Below are 12,970 nucleotides of genomic sequence, written 5' to 3'. Positions count from 1 at the left end.
GTCGCCCGGCGGCCCCGCCCCCGCCGCGCCTGGCCGAGGCTGAGCCGCGGCGGCCGCTGCGGGGCTGAGAGAAGATGGCGGCGCCGGGCGAGTACTTCAGCGTGGGCAGCCAGGTGTCGTGCCGCACCTGCCAGGAGCAGCGCCTGCAAGGCGAGGTCGTCGCCTTCGACTACCCCAGCAAGATGCTGGCGCTCAGTATCCCTTCGGAAAATGCGTTACCGGGCCCGTTGCGGCCCGGGTTAAGGCCCGCTTGGGCCTCCGCCGCCCGCCCGCCGGGGGAGAGCGGGAGCGGGGCGGAGGGGGTGGGTGGGGGGGGTGGCTCTGAGGGAAGGGGTGTTCTGAGGGGTGGAGGGGGGGAGGAGAGGTTTTAGGGGGGAAGCGTGGTGCTGGGGGAGGGTGTGGGGGGCGGGGGGGCCCGGAATGGGGGGGGGGCTCTCGGTGGGGAGTCCCGTGGAGGGGTTGGTGGGGAGAGCTCGATAGGGAGGTGTGGGGGGGAGTGAGGAGATTCGTACTGGGGTTACTGGGACGGGAGTGGGGTGCCTTATTAGGGAGGTTTTGGCGGGGGGGGGTAGTGAGGAGTCCTGTAATGGGGTTATTTTTGGGGGGGGAGTGCTCTATAAGAAGGTTTTTGGGAGGGAATGGGGAGCCCTGTAGTGGAGTTTGGGGTGGGGGGGAGGAGTGGGGCACCCTATAGGGAGGTTTGGGGGGGGGGCAGTGAGGAGCCTTGTATTGGGGTTAATGGAGGGGAGTGAGGTGCCCTATGGGGAGGTTTTGGGCACCCTGCAGGGTGGTTTTTGGGGGAGTGAGGGGTCCTTTAGTGGGATTATCGGGAGGGGAGTGCCCTATAGGGAGTTTTTTGGGGGAGTGAGGAGCCCCAGAGTGGGGTTCTTGGGGAGTGGGAGAGCCCTACAGTGGAATAATTGGGGGTGAGTGCCATATAGGAGAGTTCTAGAGGGGAGTGAGTAGCTCCATAGAGGCCTGGGGATGGGGGTCTCACAACAGGCTGTGGGGTTGTTAGGGGAGGCCTTGGAGATTTGGTGAGGTCCTGGGGTGGGCAGGGGCACCCTGTGGGCTTCAGGGAGGATGAGGGAGTCCTGGAAGGGGGGAGCTCTCTTTACTGGGGGGATCTTGAGGGTAGGAGGAGCCTTGGGGGGTTCCTGGGAGGGGGATGGGTACCTCTTTGGAGGTGCAGAGGGAGGCCTTGGAGGCACAGTGAAGTCCTGTGTGGCAGGCAGGGCCTGGTGGGGTTTAGGGAGGATGAGGGAGACCTGGGGGGATGGGAGCCCATAGGAAATATTAGTGTATTGAGGTTCAGGGGACCCCTGTGGGGTTTGGGGCAGGAGGGGGAGGTCTCAGTGGGCTGTGGGGATTTAAGGGAAGACCATGGAGGCAAGGCTAGGCCCTCTGAGGGTAGTGGGGTTTAGGAGGGATTTGGGGACCCCTGTGAGAGGAACCCTATGGGGCAGGCCTGGACGGATGGGGAGCCCTCTAGGAGGGCAGGGGCAGGCCTGGGGGGGTGAGGAGGGCCGGTGGGTATGCCAGGAGAAGTGCCCTGTGGCTGGGGGAGCGAAGGGGACGGGAGGGTCTGGGGCTGCCCTGAGCCTCGTGCAGAGGAGAGGCAAGAAGGCAGTGCTTGGGGGTTTAACATAGAGATATATATATGCGTGTGGGAAAAAAAGGGCATGCTTTCGTTTTTAATCTGCAAGTGAACTGAAAGCAAAGGGCTGCTGGAGAACAGCAGAGGGACTGCAGAGAGTTCAGGAGGGTGGATGCTCAGCCCAGGGACTGCTGTTGGAAGGGAGCTGGAGAAATAAATGCTTGGGGCCCCAGGGATGGGTTCTGGAGGGAATGAATGAGTGATGAAGGAGCTGTGAGAGGGGCTGGTGTCTGGAGGATGCATCTGTGAGAAGTGTGATAGGAAAAGCCCTGTAGGGTGCCTGGGAGTGATGCGGTTCTGGAGCGGGACTGGGCACCTGTCCCAGGTTGCGCTCCTGTTTGTGCTGGTGCGGTTTGGCAGGGGGAAGCTCCCAAGGCCCAAGTGGAGGCTGCAGGAAAGTCTTAAATAATGTCCAACAGGTCAGCTTAGGGCGTCGTGCTGCCAGTCAGCTCTGGAGAGGGCTGAGAGCTCCTGTTCTGGCTTTGCCCAAAGTCTGTCTCTTCCTCCCAAAGCTGGGATGCTCAATCTCATCCCCCCGAAGGAAGAGACTGGAGTTCCCCAGGAATCCCTTGTTTTCTCTCCTTTATTGAAAGGCGTTTGCTAGGGAGGACTTCACCTACACAGCTGGGCTCAGGGGGACAGGAGGAGAGGAAAAGTGACCTCTGTGAGTATCTCCTCCAAGGAGGAGATGGCGTTGGTGTGGAAGAGGCTCTCTGTGCCATGCTCTCTGCTCCTTCCAGCAGCTGAGGGAGCGGAGGGCTAACAACGCAGCCTCCTGGGGGACAGATTGCACAGGAATTAATGTCAGCTCTGGAAGGGTTTTTTTTTCTGGGGGTGGTGCACTGTTGTCTCATTTACACTTTCCAGTCTTGCTGCGATACCGACCACAACAAACCTTGCTGCATTCGAGGTGCTGCCCGGGAGGTGTGCGAGGGCGAGGAGGCCTTTCCCAGGGAGCCACCGAGTAGCTCCTCTTCCATCCGCACTAGGGACTGCTCCTGGGGAGGCTCCAGCTTAGCCGCTGCCTGGAAGAGGAAATAGTTATGGTATAAATGGTTCAAATTTGAGGTGGGGTGGTTGTTCTGGTTCACTTCCCTGTGCAGACCAGCATTTGTAGGCTGGTGCTTGTGGCAAGCAGGGAAGCAGGCAGCACTGCAGCTGGGGTCCTGGCAGCGGCACCTCTGCACCTCTCCGGCTAGTCAGGACTAACTTGCTTTTTTGGAGGAGACCATGCAGCTTCCCAGGCTGTGTGTGTTCTGGGTACAGCAGTTATTGGCTTGAAAACCTTGTGCTTTAGTCAGGAAAACTGAATCAGCATTAAATGGGCCCAATAAGAGATGGGTGGTGTTGTCGGGGTCTCACAGATGATCCTGTGCTTGGCTGAGCAGGGGCAGTGGAGGAACTCGCTGAAAACCAAATGTTCTCCCAGTTTGCTCCTGGACAGCTCTGTGCATCAGGCCTGTAAACGTCTCCGTCTGGATTTGTTTTCCTTAATGTTTCTTCCCCTCCAGAATGCCCCTCTTCCAGTGGAAAGCCTAATCACGCAGATATCCTGCTTGTAAACTTACAGTATGTTTCAGAAGTGGAAATAATCAACGACCGCACAGGAACGCCTCCTCCTTTAGCTTCACTCAATGTTAGCAAGGTAAGAACCTGCCCTCGTGGGCTCCTGGGAGGGAGGGATTTGTGTGGGGAACTCCCTATTGGGGACAAGGCAGCTTTTAAACTTTAAATCACCCACTTCAATCACGACTTACCGTGGCTCTGTTAAGGGTTTAAATGATGATATTTTGGGTGTGTTGAGTCTCCGTGACCTGCTGCTGGGGTTTGTGTAGTGAGGCTGCAGCTGGCTGACACTCTCTGCTTTGGGATTGCTCAGTGAGGGAGCTGAGGTCCTGGGCGAGGAAGAGGGAAGTCCCAGCTTTATTTCATCTAAGGGACAGTCCTTGTGAGTTTGAATGAGGTGCTGGGCACTGTGTTCCAGTGGGGAGCTGGTCCTGTTGCCGCCCTCTGCTCCCCTGGGTGCCTGTCTGTATTTACACTGTATTTGCTCCAGTGTTGGCTGGAGTTACCAGTGTGGTCCTGCCATGTAGATTTAATTGCCTGGGTGATGCTTCATCTTCCTGTTAAAGCACTGAAGGTGTGTACCAGGAGCTCGGTGAACAGCTCTGCCCTGTGCCAAGCCCTGTACCCTCTTCGGAGGCCACTCTGCTGCTTACTGGCCTCCTGTGACAGGAGTAAATGTGGATTTCTGTGCTGGCAAGTGGGTGCAAGTTGCTGCCTGAAATGCTGACCGAGAATTTCAGTGTCAGGACCTCTGGAGTGTTTTTAGTAACATTGAGGCTGCAAAGCACCTTTTCACTCAGGAAAAGTCCAGTGCTCTCAGGTCCTCCTGGCTCTGCAGCCGCTCCAGCACCTTTGGTAGAGGGATATGGTGCTTCGCTGGCCAGAGAAAAGGGAGGATGGAACCTTTCATAAACATGCAACAGGTTTTTCTCCTGACAGCAAATGACTCAAATGCTCAAATCAAAACCTTCCAGAGAAGATGGGCATGGCTGAAGCTGGTACTCTGCTTACCTGAGCCCGTGCTGCTCCTCCTGGGTCCTCTTTCCCATGACCCCAGGTTAAGAATTTGCTAGAGCACTTTTTGTGCTCCTGTGGATGATTGTAGACGAGGTTTGTGCTTCAGTGGGTGCCCTCTCTGCCTGCAGCCCCCTCTCCAAGCAGATGTTGGTCATCTTCAGAAATGGAATGATTTGGGGTGAAGTCGAACAGGAGGGGCTTGGACAGGAGCGCTGAAGCACGCATGCAGTTTGTTGAATTTTGAGGAACTGCTTTTCATATGTCCTTCTGGATGGGGATTGGTTCTGATTCCCAGTGATGGTGTTAAAAAAAGGGAAGGTGAACCTGAGTCCTCAATGCTGGTGTGAGGTGGCTGGAGACAGCCAGGTTCCAGGGAAGCCGGGTGTGGGATCTGGCTGTGGGGCTTCTCAGTTGTCACCTCCTCATCCCACAGGGAAACCTCCTCTCCTGGCAGGCAGACTCTGCCTGCAGGTCGGTGTTGCATGGGTGGCACCACCTGAGTGTCCGTAGCCCCCATGGGTTCCTTCTCTGTGGATCAGCACGTTGGCAGAGGTCTCAAATGACACAACTGCCATAAAGATACTACTGTTCGTTCTAATTGCGTCAAGTGACATCGTTGGGAGCCAAGCCTGGTGGATGGGTCTGCTGAGGGGAAAACACCCCTTGTGACTTCAAATACTCGCTTCAGTCTTTCCGGCATCAGAATAATTGCTGTGGATTTGGTGCGGGGTAAAATAATGAATCAAGTCATATCTTCAGTGGATGGAAGTCGGTGTGCAGCCACCAGTCCCCATCTCCAGTGGCAGGAGGTTTTTTCCATGTTGCTCTGACCCATGTCTCCTCTCCTGTGAATGTGCAGGCAAGCTGGTGTCCACTGGTGCTGCAGGACTGGAATATAGATGAGCTGATACTGGTTGTACTGGAGGAAGGAACTGTTGGCATGCAGGAATGCTTGTGGTGCTCTGGGGCAAGCTATTGCTGCTCTGGAAGGCCTTGGAGAACAAGCAGAGCCCCCAGGAGATGCTCAGCCCTGCCTGGTCCTCAGTGGAGAGAAAATGTTGGGACCAGAAGACTTGCTGGGCTTGGAAGGCAGCAGGATCCAGTTGTGGGGGGTCCAGTCTGGTGGGGGTCCTAGCCCTTGCTGGAAGGGCACAGGGGTGCAGGCTGGCTGCGGTGGAAGGTGCGGGCAGGAGGAGAGCGGGTTGTTGGCTGCAGGTAGCTGTCATGAGGCTGCTGCAGGCGAGGTGTCCTGACCGCACCGCAGACTCCTCTGGGGGAGGCTTCAGGAGGGATGCAGGGTGAAAATTGTGGGGGAGAAATGCTTTTGAACCAGGGCACAGGAAGGGAGCAGCTGTGTGGCTCTGCTCTAGCAGCTGAGGGGCCGGCAAGGAGGTAACACCGGAGTGACGGAGAGCAGGCAGCGGTTCAGTCCAGATACAGCTGAGCTCGAAGCTTCCTGCTGCTAGTGATGGGCATGGAGTGGAGATGTCGTTGAAGAGGCTGGGGCCACACTGGTACCTCTGGGGACACCAGCCTGCCCTGTGGGGCTGGCATCTGCTGGGGGACCTTGGCACAGCGCTCAGCTGCGTGGCAGAACCATCTGTATCCATGCTGGGGAGAGGTCAGCTGCCTGGTTTTGGAGGGATCCCTTTGACTTGCCGCCTGGGGTACACCATGCTTGGCTCTGCTCACCAGGCTGTCAGCACGCAAGCAGGACAGGGGGGCCATGCTGGTGGCCACAGCATGGTGCTCAGTGGCCCTCACCGGCTCTTCTTGCCGCGTGCCACGTTTTCCGTCATTCATACGGACGTGAATAGGGAAGTGACTCATTCATTCATGCCGCTGTTGCACAAGGTGCGTATCCGAGTCTCTTCAATAGCCCTGGTGCCTTCGGGTGCTCGCTGCAGGGGGGCGTGAAGCTGTGCGGTGGCAGGGGCCATGCTGGGAACAAGGGGGCTATTTTGAATGCTTGGATCGGGAGGCTGGAAGTTGGAGGCTCAGCATGTCTGATTGGTTTCTTGTCTGGGGTTAGCGGTGATGAATAGGGAGAGCACATCCTATTGCAGGGGAAAGACAAGAGCGAAGGGACCCTGGATCTTGGCACTCGGTTAATAAACTAACCAATGTTGCGTGTGAGTCAGCTCTAGGTGAGGGCTGATGTACTCCAGCTAGAAGCAGGAGGATGAGGTTGGGCCTTGCTGGGTGCTGTTAATCCTGGGGTCTAGAAGTGCCTGATGAAGTAATGTTGGGATGCTGCCCGTGATGGCAGTACACGAGGGGCTGCTCTTCGCCCGCACCTCTCTGGGGTTTCCCTGTCTTCTTGCGGTGGCGTCTTGTCACCTGCCTCCTCGCAGGGTTGTCCCAAAGCTGGACCTGTCTGCCTCAGCGTGCACATCTCTCCTGGGAGTTGCATGTGAGCGGGCAGGGAAGGAGGAGCTGATGCAGCTGCTGATTTGAGCAGGAGGAGCATCCCAAGGCCTGGTAAAGCAAGTTTTAAAAATGGCCAAAGCAGATCTAAACTTCATATGCACCCTGCGATGGTCTGTGCTATGAACCCTGCTGCAGGGAATGGGCTGCTGGGTGGGAAGGAGATCTTGCTGGGGGTGAGCCCGTGGTGGGCACGGCAGAGGCAGTTCATATGCTTCGTGCCGCAGTTCCAGCCCATCCGCATCGTGACAGAGGGGATGCTTTGGCACAGGCAATAGAGCCGGCTGAGAACCAGGTATGCTGGCCTCGGGAGGTAGCCCTGGTCGGGTGAAGTGTTGGTGCAGCCCCAGAGAAGGCTGGTGGTTGCGTGCACGACTTGGATGCAGGAAGGTTACTGGGGAATGTTGCGTCCAGTCTTCCAAACCAGTCTGGAAGCCTGACTGGTGGTCTTGGAGAGAGCAATTCCTACGTGGAGTGGGGTGAGTGGCTTCAGAGACAGCTTGTGCTGGGGCAAAGAAAGGATCCTGTACCCCTGTTAAGGCTTGCCTTGCTCACCAGGAGGCTGAGGAGCACATGGTGAGCAAACGAATGTTGCAGCAGCAAACCCCTCTCACCTGGGCACGGAGAGGAGGTGCAATGGGCTGTGTCTGCCTGGTGGCTGCTGTTTCAGGAGATGGGCTGGCTGGGATAGGGAAGCCTGTCCCTTACTGGCATTATTTGCTACAAAAAGTGCCCCCGTTCAGTGGGAACTCAGGCTTTCCGTACCTAGAGAGGGCTTTAGAAAGGGTGAAGCCGTCCTCACGCAGCACGGAGAAAGCCGGCCTGGCTTGGGGAGCGCTTGCAGGCGTGAGGAGGAGGAAGAGGAGGGCTGGCGTGGGCGGCAATGCTAATGTGGCTCTTCCACTGCGGCAGCTCCAGCTGAGGAAAGGCAGCTGGTCCAGCGCCGCCTGCCCGTATCCTGCCTCCAGGCAGCTGCAGCTCCTTCTCCTCCTGTGGCTGTGGGATTTAACACAAGGGATGCCAGGCTTGGGGTTTCCCCTCTCTACTCCAGGACCCTGCCAGTGTAATCACACTTCCCCACACACGGATGTTGTGTGCTGCCGGGGTGACTCCCAAATAACTGATTCTGCTTTTTTATTTATTTTATTTAATTTTTTTTTATTTGGAACAGAGTAACTGCTCCAGGATAAAGTTGCTCATACTTCTGCGTGGTCTGTACGGAGGCTTTTACACCCCACAAGCCCTAATGTAATGTTTGTTCTGGGCTTGTCTTTCCCATCCTCACCCCCTGAGTAAACAGCAAGCAGTGGAAGGTGGTTTGGATGTAAAATGCAGCAATTAATTTGGAAAAGGCAGAGGGGAAGTTGATGTGCATGCGTCTGACCCCTGGCAGCTGATTTCTTCCCTGTGCCTGAACAGGGGCATGCGAAAAGACAGTGCCCACATCCCCAAAATATCAGGGGGACGCAGACAGTGGTGACGGTGACTCAAAAAGGAATTAGGCCGTGGCGTGAAATCCCTGCGGCACTCTGGGATGTGCGGAGAAAGGTGTAGTGGGAGGGTGGAGATTGCACGCTCATCGTTACCCTGATTTAATTGGCGAGCCGGACAGCGAGCAGCAGAGCTGTATCTGTGAGTGGGACCTGCGTCCCCTTGGAGCTCTAATGGCCGCTCCGGTGATGCTCAGCTGAGCTCCCTCTCTCTTTGTCTCCCCTCCAGCTTGCCAACAAAGCGCGGACGGAGAAGGAAGAGAAGATGAGCCAGGCGTATGCAATTAGTGCTGGTGTCTCTCTGGAGGGGCAGCAGCTCTTCCAGACTATACATAAGACGTAAGTCCCCTCGTCAGTCCCACCGGTGCCTCCTGCGCTCTGCCTCGGCCCCCCACGCTGCTGGCTGGGAGTTGCTTGTATCCCTGTGTAGCCCGGGGAGGGGTTTGCATTGCCTTGTCCCTTGGCGTCACCATGAAATGCTGCCAGCGTGTCCTGGGACATGCCGACCAGAGCCGCGCAGTCCTCGGGGGCAGGATGGCTGCCTGCTGGATCCCTGCCTCTTCCTGGCACGCACCAGCGGCGTGCCCGTCCCTGCGGGCTTGCACCCATCTCTGGTTGGGTACCCAGGAGGTACTGGGTGGCTTTTGCACCCACGTCACCTCCTCAGCGAGATGTGGGTCTGAGGTGGGTGGTGGGACCATGCTGGGGTTGGGTGGTGGCTTTCAGAGGGGCTGGGGGATGCGGGAGCGCAGCCCAGAGCCCCAGGCAGTTGCCTTCACTGACCCTTTTTCCCTTCCCTGCAGCATTAAGGACTGTAAATGGCAGGAGAAGAACATAGTTGTGATGGAAGAAGTCGTTATCGCCCCTCCCTATCAAGTGGAAAACTGTAAAGGCAAAGAGGGAAGCGCGCTGAGTCACGTACGCAAAATAGTGAGTACGGGCAGGGGGGTCTGGTGGCACTGGGGACGCCGGGAGGGTGTCACATCCCTGGGGACACCCGTGGTCCCTCCTTGGGTGGGCTCGCCTGCCTGCTGCAGATCCCCTGCCCACCCTGCCTTCGCTAAACCCCTCTTTCTGTCCATCCCATCCTCCCCGCTGGCAGGTGGAGAAACATTTTCGAGACGTGGAAAGCCAAAAGGTAATGCAGCGTTCACAAGCACAGCAGACACAGAAGGAGACCTCCCTCTCGTCCTGAGGCCCACCTCCCGGCGCCGGGGACTCCCCCGCTGCCCCGCCACCGAGCCACCACCGGAGGCGGGAGGGCGGCGGCGGGGGGTTCAACTTTTATTTCCTTTTTCGAGCTCATTAATGGGGAGCTCAACCGATTCCAAACCTTAGACTTTAAAACAAACGAGAAAAGAGAATAATTTAAAAGCTCATGCATTACTTGACTAACAGACTTTCTTTTGTCCGCCATGTTTTCTTTCCTACCAGCCAGTCAGACTTTGTTAGTTTTATTTTTTGACCTTTCTTTTCCTTTTTCCTCCCCCCTTTCCCCTGCTGCCAACCCCGCCCCCCCCTTTACTTTTCTAAAGGGGGTCTGTCACCCCATGTACCCCCTCTCTGCCTGTCCTATAGGAGGATCTCCCCCTGCCCGTCCCCCTGCCCACCAACCCCTCCAAAAATAAAAGTAACGAGCTGACTGCGGTGGCCGAACCGGGACCCTTGTGACCAGCGCGGTCTCGTTTTAATTTTGTTTGCACAGGGCAAGGCTTGAATTAGTCTTATTTTTCTTATCTTTAAATATATATATGAATATATATTAAAATGTTCTTTAAATATTTTCTGCTTCTAGCAGTTTTCTTGACCAGGATCGTGGCAAAAAAACCCTCACTGTCACTCCCTCCCACCCCACCGGGCCCGGGGAGCCTGAGGGGGGCTCGGGTGCAGGGTGAGGGGGGGCTGTGGCCCCTCCCTGCCCCACCACCCCCCACCCGGGTGCCATGCTGGGGCCTGGGTTGGGTTTTTTCCCTCCTTTTCTTTTTTTTTTTTTTTCCCCTCTTTTTTTAATTTTTTTTTAATTTTTCTTTTTTTTTTTTTGCCATGATCCTCCCCCCTCCCTTTTTTTGTTTTGTTTTTTAAAATAAATGGATCAAAATCAAACAATTCAAGCCCTGCCTTTAGAAGAGTTAAAAAGTAAAAAAAAAAAAAAAAATTAAAAAAAAAAAGGAAAATTTTTTAGTATTGTTTAGCAAAAACAATAAAACCCGAAATTTTTTTAACCATCACCCGTGTCTGGCGCTCTGGGGGCGGAGCTTGCGCGAGGGGCGGCGCTTCACTAGCGGGGCGTGGCTTCTTTGCGGGAAAGGGGGCGTTCCCGTAGGGCGGAGCTTCCGGCGTGGGGCCGGGACTTCCGGCGGGGCGGGCCTGGCGGTGATGGCGGCGGGCCGCGGCTGGCGGCGGCGGGCGTTGCGGCTGCTGACGGCGGGCGGCGGCGTTCTGCTGACCCGCTTCCCCTTCTGGCACTGCTTCAGCGGGCTGCTGCTCTGCGCCGAGCGCGCCGACGGGCGGCGGTGCGAGACGGGGGAGGCCTGGGGCGGGTGGGCGTCTGCGGTAGGCCCGGGGCGGGGTGGTGGTGGGGAGGCCTAGGGGCCTGGGGCTGGTGTGGGGCCCTGAGGGTGTGGGGCCGGGGGAGCTGGTTATGTGTGGGGGGGCTCCTGAGGCCTATGTGGGGCCGTGAGGGTGTGGGGCCGGGGGAGCTGGTTAAGTGTGGGGGGGCAAGCGTGGGGCTGTGAGGGCCTGGGGCTGGTGTGGGGCCGGGGGAGCTGGTTAAGTGTGGGGGGGCTCCTGGGGTAAGTGTGGGGCCAGGTGAGCTGGTTAAGTGTGTGTGGGGGCTCCTGGGGTAAGTGTGGGGCCATGAGGGTGTGGGGCCGGGGGAGCTGGTTAAGTGTGGGGGGGCTCCTGGGGTAAGTGTGGGGCCGTGAGGGCCTGGGGCTGGTGTGGGGCTGGGGGAGCTGGTTAGGTGTGGGGGGCTCCTGGGGTAAGTGTGGGGCCGTGAGGGTATGGGGCTAGGGTAGCTGGTTAAGTGGGGGGGGCTCCTGGGGTAAGTGTGGGGCCGTGAGGGCTTGGGGCAGGTGTGGGGCTGGGGGAGCTGGTGATGTGTGGGGTGGCTGGCAGGCTCCTGGGGTAGGTGTGGGGCTGGGAGGGGGCTCCTGGGCTAAGTGTGGGGCTGGGTGAAGGGGAGTGTGGGGGCTGGGGGAAGGGCAGAGGGGCAGTTGGGGGGGGCAGGGAGGGCTGTATGGGGCCAGGGGAGGGCTCTGGTAGTGTTAGGGGGTGAGGGGGTTCTTGAGGGGGCTGGAGGGAGGTTCTGGGACTGAGCGTGGCCAAGGCTGGTTGTGGGGGTCAGAGGCTGGAGCTGCCGTGCCCCCCAGGAAGCCGGACATCCCCGTCCCCTACCTGTACGTGGACATGGGGGTGGCCGTGCTCTGCGCCAGCTTCATGTCCTTCGGGGTGAAGCGCCGCTGGTTTGCCCTGGGGGCCGCCCTGCAGCTCGCCGTGGCCACCTACGCTGCCCATGTCGGTGGCCACGTCCACTACGGTGACTGGCTGAAGGTGAGACACCCTCCTACACCCCTCCCCCCCAGCCCACCCCGGCCTCGGAGGGGCCCAGGGGGGGTGACAGTGACCGCGGCGCAGGTGCGGATGTACTCCCGGACCATCGCCATCATCGGCGGCTTCCTCATCCTGGCCAGCGGTGCAGGTGAGCTCTACCGCCAGAAGCCACGCAGCCGCTCCCTGCAGTCCACAGGGCAGGTCTTCCTCGGCATCTACCTCATCTGCCAGGTACGAGGGGGGGGTCACGGGACATCGCGGGGTGGGTGACAGCCACGTCCTGCCTCCCACCCTGCTGCAGGCAGGGGGGGCTGGATCTGCCGGGGGTTTCCTTCCCTGGGGGAGAAGCCTTAGGAGAGCGCTACCAGTGCCACCAGTGGCACCATTACCGCCATGCTCCAGTCCCTCTCCCCATCGTCGTTCTCCCCCCGCCCCAGGCCTACTCCCTGCAGCACAGCAAGGAGGACCGCCTGGCTTACCTGAACCACCTCCTGGGGGGTGAGCTCGCCCTCCAGCTCCTCTTCATCCTCTACGGCCTCCTGGCCCTCGCCTTCCTCTCCGGTTACTACGTGCGGGCGGCGGCGCAGGTGCTGGCGGTGCTCCTGCCCCTCGCCATCCTCCTCATTGACGGCAACATCGGCTACTGGCACGACTCGCGCCGGGTCGAGTTCTGGAATCAAATGAAACTCATCGGGCAAAATGTCGGTATTTTTGGAGCTGTCGTCATCCTGGCTACCGATGGCTGAGCGGGACGGCTGCCGGCTGGGACTGGAGGGTGGGTGGGGGGCAGCGAGGAGCAGGGAGGGGGCGGTTTTTTTAAAGAATCACCGCTATTTATTCTTTTTTTTTTTTTAATTTGTAAATACTTGATAATTTTGCCAGAGGATGGGGCAGTTGCTGCCCTGGGCGTGTGGGGGAGCTGGGGGCGGGGGGGGGGCTTCTGCCTGTGGGGTTCTGGCCACTGTGTGGCCCCCTCCCCACCGAGGTTCTCCCCCCCCGCCCCCGGGTGTATTTTTACTGATGAAACAAGAAATCTTTTACCTCAACCCTGGGCTGTCTCAGCTGTTGTGCGCCAGTGGGGTCGGGCACTGCTGCTTCGGGGGGAGCTGGTTTTGGGGTTTTGGAGGGGGAACTGTTTTGGGGGGAGCCTCTTTGGGGGGAGTCGACTGTTCCCCTCCCTTCAGTGGGGAAACCGAGGAAGGGGACGAGCAGGGTCCTGGGCTGGGTTTTGCTGCCGGTGCCTGGCCGTCCCTGGGGTTCT

General features: G+C 58.3%; 2 protein-coding genes across 2 annotated transcripts; both read left to right on the top strand.

Moving 5' to 3' along the window:
* The first annotated feature begins 3 nt into the window (after positions 1-3).
* Positions 4-9,540, top strand: LSM12 (LSM12 homolog). The gene is made up of 5 exons (XM_069786581.1): positions 4-195; positions 3,169-3,302; positions 8,387-8,496; positions 8,961-9,087; positions 9,260-9,540. The coding sequence occupies exons 1-5, from the start codon at positions 75-77 to the stop codon at positions 9,350-9,352; spliced, it is 585 nt and encodes a 194-aa protein (XP_069642682.1). The 5' UTR covers positions 4-74; the 3' UTR covers positions 9,353-9,540.
* Positions 9,541-10,508: 968 nt separating this feature from the next.
* TMEM101 (transmembrane protein 101) lies at positions 10,509-12,755 on the top strand. The gene is made up of 4 exons (XM_069786580.1): positions 10,509-10,670; positions 11,529-11,709; positions 11,794-11,940; positions 12,147-12,755. The coding sequence occupies exons 1-4, from the start codon at positions 10,534-10,536 to the stop codon at positions 12,453-12,455; spliced, it is 774 nt and encodes a 257-aa protein (XP_069642681.1). The 5' UTR covers positions 10,509-10,533; the 3' UTR covers positions 12,456-12,755.
* The last annotated feature ends 215 nt before the right edge of the window (positions 12,756-12,970 follow it).

This window comes from Haliaeetus albicilla, chromosome 7, assembly GCF_947461875.1.
Source record: "Haliaeetus albicilla chromosome 7, bHalAlb1.1, whole genome shotgun sequence".
Classification (NCBI taxonomy): Eukaryota; Metazoa; Chordata; class Aves; order Accipitriformes; family Accipitridae; genus Haliaeetus; species Haliaeetus albicilla.
This window is presented reverse-complemented; position numbering and strand designations above follow the sequence as displayed.